Source organism: Gymnodraco acuticeps, unplaced genomic scaffold (assembly GCF_902827175.1).
Source record: "Gymnodraco acuticeps unplaced genomic scaffold, fGymAcu1.1, whole genome shotgun sequence".
NCBI classification, from domain to species: domain Eukaryota; kingdom Metazoa; phylum Chordata; class Actinopteri; order Perciformes; family Bathydraconidae; genus Gymnodraco; species Gymnodraco acuticeps.
This window is the reverse complement of record NW_022991091.1, coordinates 1500093-1518458: the sequence shown is the minus strand read 5'-3', so window position 1 is coordinate 1518458 and position 18366 is coordinate 1500093. Positions and strand designations below refer to the sequence as shown.

General features: G+C 42.3%; 2 protein-coding genes across 3 annotated transcripts; both read right to left on the bottom strand.

Annotated features, from left to right (window-relative positions):
- Window positions 1-262: 262 nt before the first annotated feature.
- LOC117560103 (high-affinity choline transporter 1-like) lies at window positions 263-12435 on the bottom strand. 2 transcript variants are annotated; one of them, XM_034236868.1, is made up of 9 exons: window positions 12312-12435; window positions 10889-11146; window positions 10263-10376; window positions 9640-9795; window positions 9396-9544; window positions 8295-8438; window positions 7867-8020; window positions 2086-2303; window positions 767-1423 (listed from the first exon to the last, which is right to left on the bottom strand). In XM_034236868.1, the coding sequence occupies exons 2-9, from the start codon at window positions 11070-11072 to the stop codon at window positions 767-769; spliced, it is 1776 nt and encodes a 591-aa protein (XP_034092759.1). In that variant the 5' UTR covers window positions 11073-11146; window positions 12312-12435. The 2 variants fall into 2 exon arrangements, with proteins under 2 accessions (XP_034092760.1, XP_034092759.1); XM_034236869.1 differs by lacking the exon at window positions 12312-12435 and having other exon boundaries at window positions 263-1423; window positions 10889-11072.
- A 2722-nt stretch (window positions 12436-15157) lies between these two features.
- LOC117560117 (claudin-14-like) lies at window positions 15158-18041 on the bottom strand. The gene is made up of 3 exons (XM_034236905.1): window positions 17730-18041; window positions 17014-17267; window positions 15158-16108 (listed from the first exon to the last, which is right to left on the bottom strand). Exons 2-3 carry the CDS (start codon window positions 17245-17247, stop codon window positions 15602-15604), a joined length of 741 nt encoding a protein of 246 aa, XP_034092796.1. The 5' UTR covers window positions 17248-17267; window positions 17730-18041; the 3' UTR covers window positions 15158-15601.
- Between the last annotated feature and the right edge of the window lie 325 nt (window positions 18042-18366).

Below are 18366 nucleotides of genomic sequence, written 5' to 3'. Positions count from 1 at the left end.
ACATATTATTGCTCTATTAAAAAATGTACTCTACGCAAACTTAAAACTCAAAGTCTGTACACACACACACACACACACACACACACACACACACACACACACACACACACACACACACACACACACACACACACACACACACACACACACACACACACACACACACACACACACACACACACACACACACACACATACACACACACACACACACACACACACACACACACACACACACACACACACACAACACACACACACACACACACACACACACACACACACACACAAACACACACACACACGCACGCACATACACTGCTTTGTAGACATGGCCACAATTCCTTGGTTAGCTATATTGCACTATTCTCATTACCCACAGCTAGTTCTTGTAGACGTCCATCTCCACTGCGGTCACTCTTTGTTTCTCCCTAGTTACTCTGATCGCTGTCTTAGCACTTAAATTAAAAAGGTTTTCATGGTTGTAAATTCACAGAGTTATGAGTTAAAAAAAGAACAAGTATGGTATGCTTGACACGGCTGATTGACAGTCAACTATCTGGGTCTAGGCAAGGGATCTTAAAAAAGAAGGAGGCACCGTTTAATCAGCATAAAACAAACTTTTGGAGTCACTCGGAAGCCACAGCAGATTTCTGTTGATTCGGCTTCCAGTGCGGCAGTAGTTTCCTGAAGAATGTTGATGCGTCGTACATTATTCCCTCTTCTTAAAATTCCTTGTTTTTAGTTTCCTTTGTGCCTTTGTTGCCTAGTCGTTTTTTATTACCAAATCCTCTGGACTGGACGCCCCATCATCACTGAGGATCTCAGAGTTGATGAATGTCCCAGCCAGTGACGCACCCAGGGACTGCCTGACGGGCGTTATCTCTGAGAGAATTATGTTATCATGGTTGCTCACCAGCGTGTCTTTGTCCATGATCTCGTCGCTATGCTTGGACACAACGGCATCCAGGAAGTCATACTTATGTGACCACATACCACTTTCGAATAGGTACTTCGTCATGTAAGAAAAGGCAACATTTGCCAGGAAGGAGGCCAGCATGGACATTGTCTTGAAGGGAAACCTCTGCTGGACGAAGTACTCTACATCCCCAGTGATATGGTGGATCTTCTCCTGGGTCACCCAACCGGGGTAGTAGATGAACGGAGGCAGTTTGAGGTAGGGCTCCCCTCCACCAATACGCAGCAGAAGACCAAAGACATAGCCAGCCACAGAGCCATAGGTATTGGTGCCTTTGACAAATAACACACTGAGAAGTTGGGGAAAGATGATGATGTAGACCAAGTCGGAGCTCAGGTACCACAGGCCGTACACTGATCCTGTTAGCAAGGCCATAGCAGTGGCAAGAGCACCGAATACAAAGATGGTGCAGCGCATCACCCAAACAATCTCATTATCTGAGGCCTGGAGCAGAGCAGATAGAGAGAAGAAAGGAAAACATAGAATAAAGACAAGAAAATATCGAGAATTAAAGATAACGAAATGTCAGATTATAACAAGACTGCAGATAAGATAGCAGGTGTAATGATAGCCGTCTTAGCTTAGGGTGTTAGCTCAGACTGAAAGGAATTCGTTTTTGCAAGCATTTCGTAACAATTTGAACTGATGATGGTCCTAGAAAAAAGGTCAGAGCATCACTCTGTTCAAACAATTATCCAGACGAAGACAATTATGTTTGTATCCAGTGAAGCAATCTGTGCAGTAGTTAACCGGAAATGTCCACCTGCTGTTGGGTTAATAGAAGTCAGGGGATCCGTCATCAGGACTTTTGGTTCTCCTGGGACTGTCAGTGTTTGGTCAAAGGTATATATTTCATGTCATCAGTGGTTTATAGAATATAATTACCACTGTCATTTTAAAATAATATAACTTCCCACTCCTTTTGTGTCTCTGTTTTTCTGGTAGTTTGGGGTCTGATTTTGCATGTTCATCAGTAACAATCATCTCACACATTTGCAAACCACTGGGATGAGATTGGAATTGATTTATCGATGATTTGACTGATGTTTGCAACAACTAATTTAAACTATGCAGATATTTGTTTGTGTTATTGTTGGCACTCTTACCGATTGCCGAAAAGCGAGCTGATAGATGTTCCTGGCGAACATGGAGCTGGCGGAGAGAATGGAAGAGTCTGCTGACGACATGACCGCAGCCGACACTGCTCCCAGACCAAAGAAGGAAATGTAGGACGGGCAGAGATGCTGAAGCACTATGGGAAGGATCATGTCCGATTGATCCATATCCTTCGGAGGGAGGGCTCCATAAGAAGTCTGGTTCCAGTCTGGGGTAAAAAATGGGATACAAATGTAAAGAATTCAGTAATATTCAAAGCAGATCAAGATTATTATGGGAAAAAAATGCCAGAATTAAGTAAACAAACAAACAAAAAACACTAAGCGGCATCTAGTGTGAGGCAAGGTCCCAACATAACGTTGAGGAGGCTGTACTGGGGGTGCGCTGCTGTGATGAGATTTCAAACATCATGGTTTTAGCCAGTTTGGGGAATTTAAAGTGGAAAGATTATAACTACATTATAATTTTTGTACTGATCCTGTGGTTTTTCAGACAAAAGGTTCAACTTTGAGACCATATTAAAATACTCCCTGTTGATACACTTGTTTGAGCAGCTCAGAAACAAAGAGTCTGAAATAAAGCAAGGATTATTAATTTAATGCAAGGGGTACAGTCAAAATAAAGCAAAAAAGCCCAAGTTAAAGAGAAATGCCAAGAATAATGGATACCCATTCAAATACAGTATGACACCCAAGCTATATTAACCATGGTTAATACACAGGTGTATCCCTATTGGATCCTGTGTCATAACATGAAATATGACCCAGTATTTTAGAATACATAATGAAGCTGAAGTGCATTATAAATGTAAATGTTATTGATTATCATAGAATGAACAATGATTCATGTGAGCTATAATCCATTGATTCCAATGAGACACTTACTGACCAACTACAGAAGCTTGTATATGCTGTATATAGACATATTATTTTCTAGGAAGGAAGCCCTGAATACGGGAATTTTTAGGGGAATCAAATTTAAAAGGTAATATTTAACAAGAGTCTACAGCCATGCCAGCGGCACAGTGCTGCTATGACATACATGCTAACATCAGCACACTAACATCACTGGCCCCGTGTATCCCCTAATCGATATAACCGGCCTGCTCTCGTCTATCCCACGTGCTCCACTGAGATCCAACATCTAGTTTCTGGTGGCCTGTGGAATTGCCAGTCAGCTGTTCCTAAGGCTGACTTCATCTCTGGCTACGCCTCCCTGCAGTCTCTGGATTTCCTTGCTCTCACTGAGACCTGGATTACTCCATCCAACACATCCACCCCAGCAGCTCTCTCCACTGCATATTCCTTCTCCCATACACCCAGACCCACTGGCAGAGGAGGTGGCACTGGTCTCCTGCTCTCTCCCAAATGGAGCTTTTCCCTCTTCAAGCTACCTAACTTCACTCTTTCCACCTTTGAATTCCATGCCGTCACAGTAACCCATCCTATACAGTTAACCATTGTTGTTCTCTACCGTCCACCAGGCGCCTTGGGGGACTTCTTGGAGGAATTAGATAATCTACTCTCACACATCCCTGAAACTGGCCCTCCCGCTGTACTTCTCGGAGACTTCAACCTCCAGACGGGGAAGATAGACGAACTAACATCTCTGTTAACCGCCTTTGCTTTCTCACTGTCTCCGTCCCCACCGACTCATAAAGCTGGCAATGTCCTTGATCTCATATTCTCAATGAACTGCGCTACTTCTAACCTCTCTGTAAACCCGCTCCACACATCCGATCACTTCTTCATTTAATTCTCTCTATCCCTTTCCAAACATAACAAACTAATCTCTTCCCATCCTGCACTTGTCCGCCGTAACCTTCGCTCCCTCTCCCCCTCTACCTTTGCCTCGTCGGTGCTCTCAGCCCTCCCTTCCTCTGATTCGTTCCATCTCCTGCCTCCAAACTCTGCTGCAGAAACTCTCCTCTCTACTCTCTCATCCACTCTGGACTCGCTCTGTCCTCTCACATCTCGGCAGGCTCGTCAGTCCCCTCCTGCTCCCTGGCTAAATGATGCACTGCGTGCTAATAGAACCGTCCTTAGGGCAGCAGAGCGGAAATGGTGGAAATCCAAACACCGTGACGACCTCCTAACCTATCAAGCTCTCCTCTCCTCTTTCTCTGCTTCGATCTCTCAGGCAAAAAGCACTTTCTTTCAAGATAAGATCCAATCTTTCTATTCCAATCCTAAAAAACTATTTTCCATCTTCTCCACCCTCTTGGACCCTCCAAAAGCTCCTCCCCCCTCCTCACTTCTGTCAAGTGACTTTGTTACCCACTTTGAAAAAAAGGTTGATGATATTCGCTCTTCTTTTTCTGACTCACCTTTACTCACCGCTGGGTCACCAGACCCTCCTTCCACCAACACACTTACCTCCTTTTCCCCTCTCTCTCCAAGTGAGGTTCTTACCCTCATTACCTCTGCCCGCCCTACCACCTGTCCTCTGGACCCTATCCCTTCAAACCTCCTTCAGACTATCGCTCCTGATATTCTACCGTTTCTCACCCATTTCATCAACACTTCTCTAACTTCTGGTCACTTTCCAAACAGTCTCAAGGAGGCAAGAGTAAACCCTCTCCTAAAGAAACCCACTCTCAACCCGTCTGATGTTATAAACTACAGGCCTGTCTCTCTCCTCCCGTTCCTGTCTAAATCACTTGAACGCGCTGTCTTTAAACAACTCTCCTGTTATCTCAATCAGAACAACCTTCTGGATCCGCACCAGTCTGGTTTCAAGGCAGGTCACTCCACAGAAACTGCTCTCATTGCTGTCACGGAGGAACTGCACACTGCCAAAACTGCATCCCTCTCCTCTGTCATCATCCTATTGGACCTGTCTGCTGCATTCGACATGGTGAATCATCAGATCCTCTTTCGCACTCTCCAAAAACTTGGAGTTTCAGGCTCTGCACTTTCCCTCCTCACCTCATACCTGAAAGACCGTACCTACAGGGTGACTTGGAGAGGGTCTGAGTCCGACCCTTGTCAATTAACTATGGGGGTCCCTCAGGGCTCTGTTCTTGGTCCCCTCCTCTTCTCCCTGTACACAAACTCGCTCGGATCAGTCATTAGCCCGCATGGTTTTTCTTACCACTGCTACGCTGATGACACCCAATTCATTCTGTCCTTTCCCCGCTCAGAGACCCAGGTCGTCGCACGCATCTCTGCTTGTCTAGCTGACATCTCTCAGTGGATGTCTGCTCACCACCTCAAGCTCAACCTTGACAAGACTGAGCTGCTCTTCCTCCCGGGAAAAGATTGTCCCACTCTTGACCTAACAATCAACATCGGCACCTCAGTTGTTTCCCCGACTCAGACTGCAAGGAATTTGGGTGTGACCCTAGATAACAACCTGTCCTTCACTGCAAACATCGCTGCTACAACCCGTTGCTGCAGATACACGCTTTACAACATCAGGAAGATACGTCCCCAGCTGACTCAGAAAGCGACTCAGGTTCTGGTCCAGGCTCTCGTCATCTCACTCCTAGACTACTGCAACTCCCTCCTGGCTGGTCTACCTGCATGTGCCATCCGACCTCTGCAGCTCATCCAGAATGCAGCGGCTCGTCTGGTCTTCAACCTTCCTAAATTCTCCCACACCACTCCGCTCCTCCGCTCCCTTCACTGGCTTCCGGTAACTGCTAGAATCCACTTCAAGACACTGGTACTTGCTTACCATGCTGCGAATGGATCTGGCACTTCCTACATCCAGGACATGGTTAAACCATACACTCCAGCGCGTGCACTACGCTCTGCATCAGCCAAACGACTCGTTGCGCCCTCGCTGCGAGGGGGACCCAAGTTCCCATCGGCGAAAACACGTGGGTTTGCTGTCCTGGCTCCAAGATGGTGGAATGAGCTCCCCATTGACTTCAGGACGGCAGATAGCTTGCACATCTTCCGGCGCAAACTGAAAACTCATCTCTTTCGACTCCACTTCGAGCGTTAGAACTATTAACGAAGCACTTTTATACTAATAAAGGGCTGGCTTACCTAAAGCCAGTTGAGTAGCACTTGAAATGTTTGGCTCTATGAAACCTGATGTACTTATATGATTCTGTTTTCTTCAAGGTTGTGTCTTCCTGGTCGAATGTATTTATTGTAAGTCGCTTTGGATAAAAGCGTCAGCTAAATGCAATGTAATGTAATGTAACATGCTCACAGAGTCTTTGCTAACATCCTGTGTTTAGCAGATACAAAACAGTGTTTACCATGTTCCATGTTCACTTAGTTTAGCTTAGCAAGCTAACATTTGCTGAAAAGCAGTGATCCCAAATTACTCCTGAGGCTGATGGAAGTGTTATTAGTTTTGCAGGTATTTAGACATTAACAAAAGCAATAGGCAAACTAGAATATCGACATGGTGACAACATGAATGTTTGCAACAAACGTAGGGCTTTTAATCTAATAGTTAGTGAGATAGTATGTCAGTCAAAACAACAACTAATGTGCGCCTCATGGTGGCGCTTGAGAAAACTATGAATCTAGCAGGTCGGTCATTCCTGCCCTTCATATACAGTATCCTATCAGCCGGGCATCATATGTTAAGTATTTTCATAAAACCCTTAAACCCTCTGAAAACCTTCTATATTTCTGTCTCGTTTTTATCTTTCTTTTCGTCCTCCAGAGGTATACAATCTGTGTCTTCCTCCCTCTCCCCTGGATATTCACTAGCAGCGGTTGATTAGTGCCTGTTATACATGAAACAACTTCAGACGGACCAGATTAATTAGCTTCCCTTCGGATGTAATATTCACTAAATCGGCACGGTCTGATGACTCTCTCCTCAGCTGTTGTGACAGGATCCATCTGATGTTGTTTACTCTCCAGATACATGCATCTGCATTATGCTGGTGTGCAAACAACCCAGGAAACCGAAGCAGGGTTTTCTTTGATCAAAAATTCCTGTTTGAATAAAGGATCAGATTCCTAGATGTTTCAAAAGTGCTGTGATCTTTATTTAACTGTTCAATCAACATCCTTGTGTGTGTGTGTGTGTGTGTGTGTGTGTGTGTGTGTGTGTGTGTGTGTGTGTGTGTGTGTGTGTGTGTGTGTATGCACATCATTTAAAGGTAGGTTAGGTAAGAATGGAGAAACCAGCTCGTGTGCGCTAGAATTTGAAAGTACGCAGCCGAACAAAATCTGCCCCTTCCTTTAGACTTCCTTACAGAGCCCCTCCTCCAACACACACGAACGCGCACATGACCAATGAGGGCACGAGATAAGTTTGTGAGATGGAAGGCTGACAGGCAGGTAGGCCATCCAGTTACTTTAGCCGTTATTTACAGCGCCACGGCTTCCACAGATGAAATGTCTTCATGTATTTATTGTCAAAGCATTTCATGTATTCATTGCTATCGGGATGTTAAGAGCATTCCATGGAATATAACAAAAAGTGTTTCTGAAGTGAATTACCTACCCCACCTTTAATGGTGTGAGTATGATTTCAAGTGACATTGCATTTAGCTAGTTTTCTTGTCATTTGTAGGCATCGGGAAGTAAATAACATGCATTTGTAGCTATTTGATCAATAATGAATCAATACTTATCAACAATACTCACAATTGAAATACATTAATCTTTATTTATTTGTAGGCTATTGTAGTATTTTAGCCAATAAGTTAGTATTAAAATATATATATATTTAAAGATAATTAGAGAAAGGTGGCATAATTTAAGTCATTTCCATGCAAAGAAACACAGCTTTTATTGATTACTGTTTCGGGTGCATGATATCAAATATGTGTGTGTTTGGGTGTGTGTATTTACCAGTGGAGGCCCCTATAGCTCCTATGAGGACAGAGGGGACGGCCATGACCAAGCAGCCGAAGGCGGCGATGAAGGAAAGGACCTGAGCGTAGGTAGCTGAAGAGGCAGAAAGAACCCGTTGAAAATAGACCTGCCAGGGAATCCCCCCCAACATCTAGAAACAGAAACACCATAATAATTACAAACACCAAAGCACCACAGTCACAAAGACCACCATAAGCACAGCTCTAACACACACATTTCTCAAGTCTGAAACTGTGCTACCAGTTATTCTAAAATATAATTTTATGTCTGCAATTAGGAGAATATCCTGTGACATACCTGCAACAATTAAACCCCCTACCTGCAACACTGATTATAACCGTGTATGCAATTTACTTTACAGTATTATTTCTGTTGATGAATCTTCTAATGAAAAAATGGCTTACCAGCAAACAGAAGTTGTCCGCCCAGAGCCATTTGTCTTTAGGGTCAATGTTCCCCAGCCAGGGTGACTGGTAGATTACTTCCTTGGCTGTGACAGTGATGTCGGACACGGCAGGATGGGACAGGGCAAAAGGCACGCTGATCCACTAAAGGAGAAAAGGTCACAATGCAGATCAAATCATTGTTATATATATATATATTTTATAACACATCCTCACATCTGAACCACAGTCTGTTTGCCCTCCTCCCATCAGGGAGACTGTACAGGTCCTTCAGATCCCACACCAGTAGGCTCAGAAACAGCTTTTTCCACAACACCATAACCCTCCTGAACTCTCACAGTCCGAACCAGCCCACCAACACACCCCTTTGAATGTCATGGGGCTCAAACCCACAGCACATCACACTCAGGGACATTGCACTCATTTACAATGTCTTTATTTACTATTTATAACTGCTGTATCTTCCATTAATTATATCTGTATGTATCTATATATGTCTAAACCCTGCCCTTATATTTGTTCTGTGAATTAATTGAAAAATAATGCACTTCATTACTATTTGCACTTTCTGGTTGGATTCAAACTGGGTTTCGTTGTACTCTGTGCAATGACAATAGAGTTGAATCTAAAATAATCTAATCTAATTTTGTGATATAAAACCATCAACATCAAAGTTGTACACTCTGAGATTGGATCCAAGTTTTGATAATTGTTCCAGAAATACCAATTTATACAAAGCAAACTGTAGAATAGTTTCTAGATGTGACACATGTCTGATATGAAGATTATGATCTTTTTTTTTAACAATTAATAAACTTGCAATGCAACATTTGTTATCAGATTACACAGGTAGATATGGATGCTTGATATCTTTAAAACGTTTTTGGAGAGAAAATGGTCAACAACAACAAAGATTTGTATGAAATATTGGTTAATGAAAACGTACATGTTTTGGGTGAAAAGATACAGGACGGGTAATGGTATTGGACCTCAGTCTATATAAATGATAAATCCTATTAGGGTCTATCCAAAGTTGGAGGTGGCAGATTCCTTGTCCCCTCTAGAGTCACTGGCTACGGAGATGTTGACAGTGAAACTCACCAAGCCTATGAAGATACAGAAGAGCTGGACCACATCTGTGTATGCAACAGAGTAGAGTCCTCCAACAAGCGTGTAGAAGATAGCAATGAGGGCTGAGATCACCACTGCCATGTTGATGTCTATGTCCACGATCACGCTCAGAGTAGCACCTGCAGGACAGTACATTAATTAGTTAACATTTATATTTTTAACATAGAGTTTTTTTTAAATTACATATACGTTTTAGGATCCAGAATTCACCCACCCAGGGCAGATAAAATGGCCGCAGACCAGAAGATTTCCCCCATGAGTGCCGGGATGAAGAGCAAGCCGCCCATCCTTTTCCCATATATCTGCTGGAAGGGATCCAGCATGGTGACGTAACCACGGGAACGCATGGGCTTGGCAAAGAAAAGGCCACCTGAATGATGTCAGACAGAAGAACTCTGTATAAGTGTATGTTTTTATAAACAAGATACTGTATTTCTTACCAGTGTTGTATTGCTTTACAACATCATACTATTGTTTACTACTATTACTGCTAAAGCACAATTCTGTAGTATTTAAAAACAGCAGAGACCTGAAAGCTGTTTCAATAGATTAATCTAATGCATTAAGTATACACTTATTAACAAATTAATGTTATCAATCTGTGCTATTAGTTTTAGGTCTTCAATGTATTGCCATACAACGATGGTGGGAAGTGAAAAAAACAAAAGTAGACATTATGTAACTGTTATAGATCACCCAGCTACCGATATGCCACAATACTGTGGAGTTAATGGCCAAAATCAATGGCTACCTTGAAAGTAGAAAAGTTAATTATATATATAGATATATATTATTATTTTTTAAAGAAAGGTCTTACAAGTAGACATTGTTTCTTACCTACTACGAGGCTGAGAGCGTAACCAAAGGGTGCCTGTGCCCATGCCAGTCCGAAGCCTGGCAGGTAGACATACTCTGCTGTCCCATTGATGTAGCCCCCACCTACCCAAGTGGCTGAAACCAAGAGAGAGAGAAAAACATTTGAGTACTTTATTGTATGTTCCATAAAATGATTCTAACAAAAAAAAAATCATTCAGGATGCGATTGTCTGGTATGGAAGGATGGGGATTAAAAGGAAATTTAGCTTGCAGTTGAGATTATAATTTGGCATATATCAGACTGACTGAATCCATTTGTTTTTTGGAAAACAGGTTTATTTGGATGTCAATCTAAAGGACCCGAGACCTCCCTAGGTGACATTTGGACTCACAACACAAAACTAAAATGTTTCAGTCGTTAGTCGCGTCATCTGTAAGAGTTTAGCAATCTAATAAATGTAATGCTGAAAGTAGTGGCAATAAATCACATGTGTGGCTGCAGTGCTGTCCGTGCGTAAAAGACGAAGTTGGTGAAATTCATCGTCTTTCTCTGACTTCATGTAACGTCTAAGTGTAACAGCATGAGCCACATTTTCATGTTGAACACTTAATATAAAAATGCTTCCCGTAGTTATTAACCAACTCACCAGTCATTGTGAATCCACCGACGAACAATCCGATGTCCCTTCCCCCGACCATGATCCTCTCGCTGCGGTCTCCACCCTCGGCTCCACCGGAGCTCTTGTTCTTCCACGCGGCCCAGATCCCCACGAACAGAATCATTAGATAGAAGATCACGATGGCCACGAGACCCTCGGCGTGGAAGGCCATCTTTCTTTCGTACACTTCCTCCCGCCGAGATCAGGTGCTTCTGCGCGCGGAGGACTGGAATCTCATGGAGATAACTTTGAAATGAAAAGAAGACATAAACACATGTTAAATCACACTAATAGATCATACAGTCTGCAGTGATTCCGTGCGCAGGTGGAGATGACTATTCCATTTGAAAAAGGAACTCTTACATTTATGTTTAACTTCTAAACACTACTATCCAAACACTGCATTTGAGGAAACATGATTTAATTGTACTAATTTGAAGGTGGGTCACTACTTCACGTTAAACTCAGTTTCATGTTTTTTGCGCACCGATCTACTTCACCCTCACTGCAGATGTGCACCAAAGTAACATAGACGTTCATAAATGTAACTTATTGTGGAGGTTTTTTCCCCAGTTAAATCAGGTGAAAACGAGAGAAAATTCTAATTCCAATTTACATACTATATTTCTAAGGTTGAATCAAAACGCATACATTTTTCAAGTTTTTGTTACTAAACCTCCATCAAATTAGGCTCTTCGAGTCCCTGCATCCAATAGGTCTAACCAAAAATAAGCACAGCAGCCAATTACATTATTAGAACACATTTGTTACTATGTTCTAGGTTAAATACTGTGATCATAAAATATAATATCTAAAATTATAGTGACCTTACCTTGTTCAACTGACGCACAAAGCAGATTGAGAAGAACAACCGGCACTCCATCATGTGTCATCAGAAAAATACAAAACTACCAAATATTTGTATTATAATCGACATCAGACAGTTGAAGACGTTTTACGCACGCCTTGCTCCCTCTTTAATTACAGACATGGCGTACTCCATTTACTGTGCCAGGTTACTAACACAATTTCGTGCATTTCAATAAATTCTTAAAAATATTTTAAGGCTATTCTGTATTAAGATGATTGAAAAACTGGACAGATATGGTTTTGTTTCGTGCGTAAAAGTTCAATAATGCTTCCCAAACGTTACACACAGAAACAAAACTGCGCAGCCTTAACGATAGGATACGTAAAACAAACGCATAAGGGTTTTGTGTCCGATGTGCTGCATCACTAGAATCAAACCTGTGGTTTCAGCTCCCCGTTGCGCTGACACCAGGGATCCAGGAGGCCAGTATTGCATTATTGATCTCTCTTTAAATGAACGTGTGTCACTAGTCAAATGCAGTAACAATCAGCCAACATACAAGACATAGAAAAAAAATATTGGAAACAGAAATGATCTTACCTTAACTTTAGGAGAAACCAATTACAGGAGCAGGGCCTCAAAAATAAGATTTAAAAAAGTGTTAAAGACGATTTCGTTGGAAAACTGTTACCACAAAGTAATCCAGTCGGACGACCAAACCCAATTCTCCTATGTTGTTTTTTAAGTCACCAGTGCTCGTCGGAGTGGGAGAGAGAGGGAGAGAGAAATAGCGAGGGAGAGGGTGGAGGTGGGTGGAGATGAATGTGAGTGGTGGGTTTATTGGGTGCTGTCAGGTTGAGTAGATGGTGGATGAATGTCTTCCAGGGCAGGACGAAAATAGCACCTAATAGAGAGTGGCATGACGCACAGCCCGTTCGGAAAAGCTTTCCAATATAATAATATCACATTGCCAATAAATGAAACCTTTACTCTGCCCAGCCCTGATTGATGATCTTGCTCCACGATTACAGCATCGAGATTTGTATGCAGACGCTGGCTGTATGTGGTATATGTTGAGGGTGTAATCCCTGTGTAGGATGACTTTTTTATTTTATCACCCACTTTACGCATGCAGCTTTGACGCTTTTTTATCCAAAGAATATCACTCCACTCACAAGCTTTTTCATTTGAATATCAAAACGTCCAAATCTACTTTATGTAAATAGACAGGAGTACAAAGAAGGAGCAATGGCGACTCCCAGGGCATTATTTTGTTCAATTATGTTACACATGTCACTAAATCCAGTCTTATATCCATAAAATCAGGGTGTATATATAAAGCTGATTAAAGTAATCAAGGAACAAACTTGTGTTACTAGTATCTTGTACTGTAAGTGACAATATCCTCTTTAGATGCTACACATTTATGTTGGCCAATATATGCATAATGGTTGTTACCTCTTAAAGCCTGCCTTCAAACCATAACTGGGACAATTAATAAAGGATCTCAAATATATCTATTATCCCTGTCTGACAGTAAATATTGTATTATGGGAGTTGCTTCCAGAAAGCTGTCCATGGTGCTGCATTTGGAAACCCTGAGCTCACAGCAGAAATATTTAAAACACCAATTAGAGTTTTTTATTTTCTTTGGTGTGAAGCCTTTTGTGTGTCATTATTCCTTTAACTTCAATATTTGCCTTGATGTGATATTTCTTCATATATTTTTCAAAAAGGAATTCAATATATTTTAGAAAAGCTGCATTCGGTTATATTTCAGTTAAACAAGCATTTTACTTATTTTCCTGAAAACCAAATAAGATCCATTGTTTAGGCAATATAAATGAGCTCCGTAAAGATGTTTATGCTCACTGGTTGGACTGCTGGAAATAAAATAAGTGACTTGCTTGAAATGCGACATGTCCTCTAATTGAGTGTCTGTATGGCTGACGGGCTGCCAGACAGAGGGCAGCTCTAATTGGAACGTTTTATAACAAAAACACATCCACAGTACCACAGGTAGTTATAAGCAAACAGCCTAGAAAAGCATCACAGCTAAATCCGGCCTCCACAAATGATACTTATATTTTACACTTTAAGGACTAAGGCTGCATGTTAGAGGCATTTATAAAAAAATGTTAATATCCAGATTACAGCCTCAACAATACAGTATACCAATGGTGTGGTTTAGATTCATGCAAAGCAGTTACAACTAAAGGCTTTAAGCTGCCTTATCAAAAGATCTTTGTCGCCATCCAGTGGCTTCTTTAAGCTTTGCAAAATATATTCTTCAACCTAGCACAGATGGAAAAAACGTTGGCTGAATATTTAAAGGTCCCATGTCATGCTTTTCTGGTTATTACCCTTCCCCTTGTGTGTTATGTAGCTTTGTATGCATGTAAACGGTCTGCAGAGTCACAAACCCTCAAAGTGCACCCTGTTGCGAATAAAACTCTAACACAGAAAATACATGTCTATGCTGCCACAGAACGCCTCGTTGGAGATTTCTCTTTTTCCATTTTTTTCTCATGGTCACAGTGACATAACAACAACCAAATGGACCAATCCGTGGAGCTCCTCACACACACACACACACACACACACACACACACACACACACACACACACACACACACACACACACACACACACACACACACACACACACACACACACACACACACACACACACACACACACACACACACACACACACACACACACACACACACACGCACACACACACACACCCTTATCTTTTCTCAGGCTGTGATTGTGTGGTGAACTGTGTGGCAAACAGCCTGGCTGTGTGCTCAGGCTGAGTTCCATGGTGTCTCGCTGTCTCGCAGACCCCACGCAGCAACCAGGAAACGACACCAGTAATCCAGCTCACACTGTCCGCTCCTCGAGCCTCAAAGGGCGGAGAAGCAAGCCCCGCAACGTCCCACCAACACGGCACCCAGACCCCACGCAGCATTCTCATCTGTTTGTCATTACTGGTGTCATTTTCTGGTTGCTAACAACCGCCATTGTAACACATAATCACTGATGTTCCGCAGCTTCCGCTGTAACGGTGGTGGACTCATCAGAACAGAGTGGGCGAGCTGACCAATCAGAGCACAGTGGGCTCATAGGGAGGGGGGGTGTTAATACCTGCAGAAGAGTTTCCTGATAAACAATCAATAATTGATTTAATGGCGTAAAGTCTCAATATGTCACCCATTGTAGGTCTCTATCCCAGCACCTGTATGGCAGCATGAAAAGCACAGGTGGAACCCATCCTGGCAACAATGACCCTGCTTACAGTATCCTAGTAACCAGCTTAATTTCAGCTGTGGAATACAACATCTGCTTTGAAAAATGATAGTAAAAATAATAAAAACACATTCATATATGTTCAAATCCTTAGAATCTGTAATCTGTTTATTTTTGTTTTCTTTGGCATGACAATATTGAATCCTGCAGATTCCTTTAAAATAAGTACAAGTTTTAAATTGGATCCTAGAAAAAAGTAAACTCCAAATCAGGATACAGAAAGGAAAAACAGTTGATCCTTTAACGTTTGTTGCTCGTCTCCTGCCATTTGCAGTAAAATGTTGCCACCTTCTGGTCCTTTAGGTGGATTGCAGGAGGTCAACAGGTCCGCCCTCAGTTTGCTGACACAATGTGAGTTCAGTTAGCCTCTCAGATCAGGTTTAGGTCAGAGGAAAGCCTGAGCAGTTCTTTTGAATCGGTTGTATCCTTTCAGAATCAGAAATGGTGATGTAAATGCTGGTCCTTCTTCGTTTTACGAGAGGATAACATACTTGTTAAAATAAGTGTTCTGTTGACTCGTTGGTCTTTACAGTGTTTTTTACAGTCTCCGCAGTTATCGTGTTATTATTTCAGTCTTAGACATAGTCATGGAGCCTATAGCCACTGCTGGAGGCGGAGCAAAATGAAGGAGCACGATTGTCCCTCAGGGCCTCGGGGGGCTTGTAGGGAGGAGCAGGAGGATAGATTGGGTTGAAGGGGGGGGGAGCTGATAATGGAAGGCTCCTCTGCATACGGGGGGGTCTCTGTGACCTGTCAGGGCTGCTGCTCCAGCAGAGCACCATCCCCCCGCTCAGGCTGAGGAAGGCCGAGGCGAAGCCCAGGTACACGGCCAGGCCAATCTCATACTTCATCCCACTGGGGATGAAGGGGTCGTAGAAGTCCAAGATGACATCGTTGGTGGTCCAGGACACGGTGATCAGGCAGAGCAGGCCGGCACAGATGAAACAAACCCCCCCACTCAGCACCAGGGGGGACTTGATCACTGAGTGGCGGGCGAAGCGGGTGCACTTCATCCCCATCACAGACACCAGAGAGGCCAGCACTGAGGTGATGCAGGAGAGCACCATGAGCGCCCGGGCAGCCTGGTGGGGAGAGAGACAATACTTTAACATTGGGATTAAATATGTCATATCATATCAGATCATCCATCTATCCTTCTGGGCAATTAATTAGCAAATGAGCCTTTCATTAGGACTGAAACTACATAATCAATAAAAGCCTTTATATTTATATTTGTCTTGATTATCATTTTGTAAATAAAATGTGTCCAAAGAAACTGCGAAAGCTTCAAATCCTCAAATTTGATTGGCTGACATTCGAGAATGTTCCGCAACTATTAATCAATTATGAAACTGGCAATTTTATCTACAGCTACTGGTAGAGAATAAATGGTTTCAGGTATTATCTATATTTTGAGTCAATTGAGACTTGAGAAAGAGTTTTTTGGGCAAACATTATATAAATGAAATGCAAAATTATTCAGTTCATCAACAAGTGTTGTCAAATTGGTGTACTGATTTGTTACACAAGTTAGTCAGCTTTTTGGGTTTTGTTCTTGCATAGAATAATGATATTTATTTCACTTTACGTAAGCAAACAATGGCCACTTGCAGTAATAACTTATTACCATCTTGTAATCAGAATAAGAATACTTTATTTATCCCAGAGAAAATAAGGTTTTGTGACAGTTGCTCCATTTTAAGACGAAAACAGAAAAGGTTAAACAATAATACAATAAAACAATTATATTTATTTACACAAGTAGTTCAAGTAAGAATTTGCAATAAATACTACATTTACAGTATATTCCAATATATACAGTGGTGTATTAGTATAACATATGATGTTGAATTGCACATTTTAGTAGGGTTGTTATGTAATATATATATGTAGTATTATGGTACTTACATTAAATACAAGTGCTTTCAAATATGTTATAATTGTTGTTATAAACCAAAACGTTCCCTAAAGTATGTCTGTGTAATACCTGCAGGTCTTGAGGCAGTGCCAGTAGAGATATGTACACCTGACACTGGTAAATGCCCGTACTGTGCCACACACACTCCATCCACAAGCCTTTCATGTAGGCGGTGGCTGTGATGATGTTGGAGCCCACGTAGGCCGTGCTGCGCCAGTGGGGGAGCACCGTTGCGACAACAGTTCCTACCAAACCCAACAGCCCCAGGAAGAAGCCGAGGAGCTGAACCGCCATGCTCGCCATGATTCGCTCGCTCGGACAATCTGCAAGGTACAAAGTTTGAAAAACCTGTTAATAAGCGCGTACACACAGGAGAGAATTAAGAGCACTTGGAGGTCTCAGAATACATAGGCCTCTGAATAGGCTCAAAAACGTACATTAGATCAACAGGGTACATAAGTAAAAAGGGCAGAAAGTCATCTAGGGCAGAACAGTACATCTAAATGTTGTTGAAATATGGACTAAGGGAATATCCAAATCGCAAGGGCAACATTTGGTAAAGGCAAAACTATTTGAAGATATAATTATTAAGCTGCAAAGAAGTTTTCTACAGACTTAATACAATTCCTTGTTTGGCACAGAAATAAATCCTACCATGATGATTAAATATAGATTAAAACAAGAATATGAATAGTGTTTCAGTCCCTTTAATATCGGGAATCATAGCGCAATTGCAATACCAGTCCAAATCCCAGCCCTTAATTCCACACACAGACAAAACATACCGCCACATAAAAACCCCAGTCCCCTCAGGCTGAAGATGAGACTGGGTTCCGGCTGTTATCTGCACGGCCCCCAGCAGTACAGTAAATTCCCCAAGCTTGCATCCAGTCACAGAGTCTGAGCCATTCCTCAAGTGTCTCCGGAGTGTGGGCAGAAAAAGCTGTGGAAACTTTCTGGCATCTGTCTCTGGTGAGTGGCAGGTGACTGCATCTGTAACTAATGAGAGCAGTGTTCAGCTTCACCTGTTTACCGCTCTTCTCTGGAGGGCGAAACCACAGCCGTCTATTTGTTAAGCTCCACACTACCCCTCAGGAAAGGAGACGCACGGAGAGGGAGGGACAGGAAATTAAACATTTACAGAAACCACCCAAGCTGAAAGTACTGTTATAAACCACTAACTTTGAACACTTTTCACAGCTCTGCAGGGCATTTTGAGAGGGACATGATGACAGAGTACTCCTAGCTGCTGGGCCCCAGATAGTGACAATAGTAGTGACAAATGTTGTGATAACTTATTATTATGTCTAATTTAATCTCTGCCCTGAGATCACCTGGAAATCTATTTTTATAAATCAACACGTGACTTTAAACATTTCACAACTGAACAGGAAGTGCAGCAACAAACACATTTGAAGTTAA

Bases quoted from the DNA above. Each gene is read 5' to 3' on its own strand.
- LOC117560117 (XM_034236905.1), bottom strand. From the start codon at position 17,247: ATGGCGAGCATGGCGGTTCAGCTCCTCGGCTTCTTCCTGGGGCTGTTG. The intron at 16,109-17,013 runs GTATTACACAGA...TCTCCCCACCAG, and splicing joins CACTGCCTCAAGACCTGCAG to GCTGCCCGGGCGCTCATGGT.
- LOC117560103 (XM_034236868.1), bottom strand. From the start codon at position 11,072: ATGGCCTTCCACGCCGAGGGTCTCGTGGCCATCGTGATCTTCTATCTA. The intron at 8,021-8,294 runs GTAAGCCATTTT...TTCTGTTTCTAG, and splicing joins CGGACAACTTCTGTTTGCTG to ATGTTGGGGGGGATTCCCTG. The intron at 2,304-7,866 runs GTAAATACACAC...TTTTTACCCCAG, and splicing joins AGCTATAGGGGCCTCCACTG to ACTGGAACCAGACTTCTTAT.